At 45.1% G+C, this 4911-nt stretch overlaps 3 protein-coding genes across 3 annotated transcripts; 2 read left to right on the top strand and 1 right to left on the bottom strand.

Annotated features, from left to right (window-relative positions):
- Positions 1 to 32: 32 nt before the first annotated feature.
- On the bottom strand, positions 33 to 721 carry ASPGLDRAFT_53539 (uncharacterized protein). Its single transcript, XM_022548006.1, has 2 exons — positions 448 to 721; positions 33 to 378 (listed from the first exon to the last, which is right to left on the bottom strand). Exons 1-2 carry the CDS (start codon positions 674 to 676, stop codon positions 371 to 373), a joined length of 237 nt encoding a protein of 78 aa, XP_022395241.1. The 5' UTR covers positions 677 to 721; the 3' UTR covers positions 33 to 370.
- A 2369-nt stretch (positions 722 to 3090) lies between these two features.
- ASPGLDRAFT_53537 (uncharacterized protein) lies at positions 3091 to 4080 on the top strand. The gene has a single exon (XM_022548005.1). The coding sequence runs from the start codon at positions 3284 to 3286 to the stop codon at positions 3818 to 3820; it is 537 nt and encodes a 178-aa protein (XP_022395240.1). The 5' UTR covers positions 3091 to 3283; the 3' UTR covers positions 3821 to 4080.
- ASPGLDRAFT_53536 (uncharacterized protein) lies at positions 3899 to 4498 on the top strand. Its single transcript, XM_022548004.1, has 2 exons — positions 3899 to 4255; positions 4452 to 4498. Exons 1-2 carry the CDS (start codon positions 4037 to 4039, stop codon positions 4458 to 4460), a joined length of 228 nt encoding a protein of 75 aa, XP_022395239.1. The 5' UTR covers positions 3899 to 4036; the 3' UTR covers positions 4461 to 4498.
- Positions 4499 to 4911: the final 413 nt, after the last annotated feature.

The raw sequence follows: 4911 nt of genomic DNA, 5'->3' as shown, positions 1-4911 counted from the left end.
TATGGCATCTTTTGGCATGTTGGCAATGTTTGTCTGGTCGTTGAGCCGTCACAGTCATTGCCTGAAAATGATGACAGTGAGCAGGTGCTCCATCCTCTAAAACTGAAGTTTTTGGACGCTCAATCATGCATTATTTAGCAAATGGAATCAGCTTTGGAACTAGGACTTCCTATTAGATTAAGAAGTCCATATCCTAACTCCTCCACGCCGGTGGCCCAAAGCCACCGAGGTCTCATCTGTAAATATCACATTCTTCCAGTCTTCCAGGGTCCAGTCTTCATGGGCAAGGCAGAAATCTAGGCGTTTTTTTCTGGTTTCATCAGTAAGGCCTGGTTTCTTGGTAGGTTTGACACTGTGAAAGCCATGCTTCTTAAGAATCTTTAAAATAGATGAGGGGGAAATGTCAACTTCAAAAATCAAAAGCAAGGAATTCAGAGGATTTCTCACGTCCAGCATGGTCTTTTCTAATAGAAGAAACAATAGAATCCTCAGTTGATTGAGTGATCTCTTTAGGACGGCCAGGACGGGGGTCATCTTCCACATATTCAGTCAAAATCCGCTGATCTATCTCTGGGTTAAAGCCACGTTCCTTTGCTTTCTTAACCCAGCGCTTGATAGTCCAGCTAGACATGCCAGTGATAGCTTCAACACGCTGTATATCAAAGCCCTGGGTCATTAGAGTAACTGCTTGAACACGGACACCCACAGGATGATAAGACCCACGCATTTTGACTGAATCGGGGGGGGGGGAAAGGAGGCAGGTAGGTGATAGAGAGTATGATAGAGCAAGCAACATCGATATAGGCCTGTATGACCTCAAAAGAAGCAATAAGATAGGCCGTATGTAGTATTCAGGGGCTTGCAGATGAATGATGATAGCTACGTGTAATGGCCTGTATTGCGCAAATAAGGCCATTCCTAAAAGGGAATAGCGTCGAGTAAGACTCAAAATGCACACCTCCGTAGATCAACCAAAACGCCATTAAATTAAGAAAATTACCTAATTAGGTCTAACTGGGCATGCATATTTTTATGTGATCTGACAAGGTTTAAAGAACCTGATTTATTGCAGAATTAAGCGGACTTGGTGGGCTTTTTGAGCGCTGCTTTAGTAAAGCTTTGATTGAGGAGGCTTGCTTTTGTAATTGCACGTAGTTTGAAGGCGTTTTTGGCTCCCAATCGCTACCCCAGCTTCCGGGGGGTGTTGGCGTACGAAGCTGAATATCAAGCTTTGAAATCACTCGATCAGGGTCATAGGGCATTAAACCAGCTGCTGTGAAGCTATTCTTTATAGTCTCAGGTTTGAATGCTTCAATCCGTGCGTGTGAATAGGCCTCAAGGAAATCTAATTCGTCGATATGATTTTTATTGAGCCGCATTTTCGATTCAACCATCCGACCATATGATCGCTTTAACACCGCAAAACAACCGATATCAAGCAGCTGTGAAATATGTGATGAATGCGTTGGCATGCAGATTGAAATGATATTATGTTTATCACAGGTTTGATTGAATCGTGGTGTTATATGATTTCCGTGGCCATCAAGGATCAAAAGTCGATATTTCCCTTTCGTGCGTGTATTTGTTGATGGAATAAAGAGCTTTTCAAGCCATCGAAGCCCAATTTCATCAGAAGTCCACCCGTTTGGGCTTACTTCAAACCGCCAATTATTCGGAAGGTTATCGAACCAAGACTCAATAAAGACCTTGCCTTTGAAAATCACACATGGAGGTAGGGCCCACCCTGAAGCACTTATACATTCAATTGCTGTCACCCACTCACGATTTCCAGACTGTAAAAGTGAGCGCCGACCATAGTATTCTGCCCTTGTAACAACTTTTGGAGTAGCAATCAAGCCCATTGCAAAGCCAGTCCCATCAAAGCTATAGATATCATCAGGATTGATGCCATATTGAACTATTGTACGTTGTACGCAATCAAACTATTCATAAATGATTTTTGGGTCTTCACTTTGCACGCTCGTAATTATGGCGCCTTGAGAATCGGGTTGCGAGCTCCGGGTACCTTTTCACATAGTTGAAGACCCAATTCTCGCCCACTGTTTGAACTGGGGTAGATCCGCCATTTCTCGTACAATAGCAGGTCGACCGGGGGGGGGGGGGGGGGGGCTGCTCCACGGGAATCCATTGAGAGTATCCATTTTTAAGCGATTCCTCTTCTGTTTGTGTTAATTTATGGTTATTGGAACGTGCTTCGCCTCGGTTTTGGTGGCCGTGTAATCGATCTTGGAGAGTTGTACGAGGCACATTGAACCGACGGGCTGCTTCGCGTATAGAAGGAATTTCTTGCTTCTTTATAGCCTGAATAGCTAGTAAGATCCTACCCTCTTGCTCTATTTAATTTTTAGAGCTTTGAGAGCGAGTTGGTGGCATGGTGGGTGGGTGGTTGAATAATTAGAGTCTAATTAACTGATGCGTTTCGCATTGGGTGGCCGGCGAGCTGCGCACCTCTGTATTCCATATAAAATGGCACTCTTTAAAACGTCAATATCTCAACCGCAAAGTATCTACAGAGCCTGAAATTTAGTATATAGGGTATTACGGTACTAATATTATACACTGAGCAGAAAGCTTTTTCAGATAAATATTCCTTCAAGTAATATAAATTACCACTGTATTTTTTTGTATTTTTCGATATTCAAGTATTTATGGTTACAAAGAGCTACAGAATCTTTAGAAAGTAATATACTTTCTTGTAGTGAATGTATGTATAACCTTTTTATCTAATAAGCCTCGATGTCTGTTGGTGGCTGAGATATTGAGGTTGTAAAAAGTGCCATTCTATATGGAATACAGAGGTGCGCAGCTCACTTTTTGGTGTGTGTGGATAGTTGGTTTGATTGGGTGCCTATCGGCTCAGGCTAGCTATGTCTACTGGGCAGAAAGCGAGGGCTGTTAGTACCCATCGGGTCACGTGTCTGACCGCCCTCGCTTTCTGCCCGGTAGTTTATATAGTTAGCTCAGCCGATAGGCCATAAACCAATCAACCATTCACCACACACCAAAAGGTTATGAGCCCTCTTGCTCGATAAAGGGAAGAGCGATATATGTGTTGGTTCCTTTAGTGAGCTATTCTTGTTTGGCCTAACAGTTTGTGCTATTTGCCTATAAGAATCAATCGCTATCGTACACTCTGTTTATCCCTGAAAACGTTTTTCGTCGGAAAAGCTTTATATCCATACTGAAGCGCTCCGATATCAATCAATCAAAAATTGACTATGACGCCGACGATAACAGTTGATTCCACTGCCTCTGCGTCGATATGGCCCCCCGAAAGGCCAAGATGGCACCAGTTACCCAGGTGCCAACCCCACAAACTATCCAGCATGATAGCCACCAACAGGCTGATTCAATGGATATTGACGACCACACAACGCCTACTCCAGGCGATTACCCCGTCGACGAGACGACTACTCAGGGAGGATTCCCTGACGACACACCATCGACACCGATTCGAGGGGGGGACCAATCAAGCCCCCAGCCTCAGGAACAAGACTTTCATCGGGCAAAGGCTCCGGAAAGGCCTCAAGCGTCCGAAAGGCCTGAGCAGTCTACCCAAGCTGCTCAACGACCTGCTAAGAAGTCTAGCCACGACCTCATTGCGGAATTATGGCGCAGACTTGAGCAGAAGGATGAGGAGATGTCAAAACTCCGCCAGGCACAGATGAATGCCAACACATCCTCCACAGACTCCCGCCTAGCTGATCAGCTGTCCAAACTGTTTGAGCAAAAGGATAGCCAATCAATGCTGGATAGGGAAGAACAACGCCTGAGACAGCTCGCACAGACATATTGGTGAGAGACCAAGAAACTGCATGGACGAGATAATTATTCTGATTGGCGAAAAGGCATATTGTTTGATGCTGATTATTTGGGTGCCCGAGACATCCTACTCCAACCGGACACTGTACCGAAGGCGACTTCCCTTCAACAGATCCGATTTGAAACTTCCAAACAGCTACTGCATAAATGGATATTAGACTGTTTGACGTCAGATATCGCCGATCAGGTCCAAATGGACCATACACAGCAACCGTCCGACATTCTGTCCCGATTGGACACGATATATGGCATATCACCTGCCGAAAAACGCCTTCTTTTGGTGAAGACGCTTCTAAATCTGAAGCCACAGGGCAATTATATCGCGATGATGCGGCAATGGCAGAGAATCTCTACTGAATTAGAGCGACAGGACTATCCGATTTCGGAAGTTTGCCATGACATTGGTATAATCCTATTGGGTGAACATCAGCGCTCATTCATGCGCACCCAACTAGACCACCTCTTCATCCAATCGAAGAGGAATCAGTCACATGAGATTGATATGGCCGCGATAATCAACCAATTGGAGAGTCGTACACCATCCGCACCCGGCCATTACAAACCCCTGTCATACACAATTTATCGACAGGAACCTTGGGGCCACACACCTCAAATAGATAATCAACCACCCAAGGGGGGGAACAAGAAGAGTCAGCCAATCACAGGCACTTCATCAGACCCTTCTCCACCCCAGAAACCATCCAACGAGCAATCAAAGTCATCACAACTGTGTCCTCATTGCAAGCGAGGATATCACAAAGTTGAACGATGCTGGGTACTACACCCAGAGCTCCGCCCACCAAAGGAGAATCCTCCACCGAATGGCACATCATCTAGTGATGATAATCGACCAAAGCCTATCACAGGCACAACTGGTGCTGCCAATTTAGTCCATCCAGTGAGACAATCAGACAACTGGATATTGGACACAGGAACCACATGGACTATCCACAATGATAAGTCTGCATTTAACAGTTATATGCCATTGACTATGGCATCACCTGTTGAATTACCTGATGGCAGTACTCATCGCGTTGAAGGAGTCGGGACTATCAAACTGCCAATTGG

The sequence above is a fragment of the Aspergillus glaucus genome (genome assembly GCF_001890805.1).
Source record: "Aspergillus glaucus CBS 516.65 unplaced genomic scaffold ASPGLscaffold_46, whole genome shotgun sequence".
Lineage (NCBI taxonomy): Eukaryota > Fungi > Ascomycota > Eurotiomycetes > Eurotiales > Aspergillaceae > Aspergillus > Aspergillus glaucus.
Note: the sequence above shows the minus strand (reverse complement) of the source record. Positions and strands in the feature narration are given on the sequence as shown.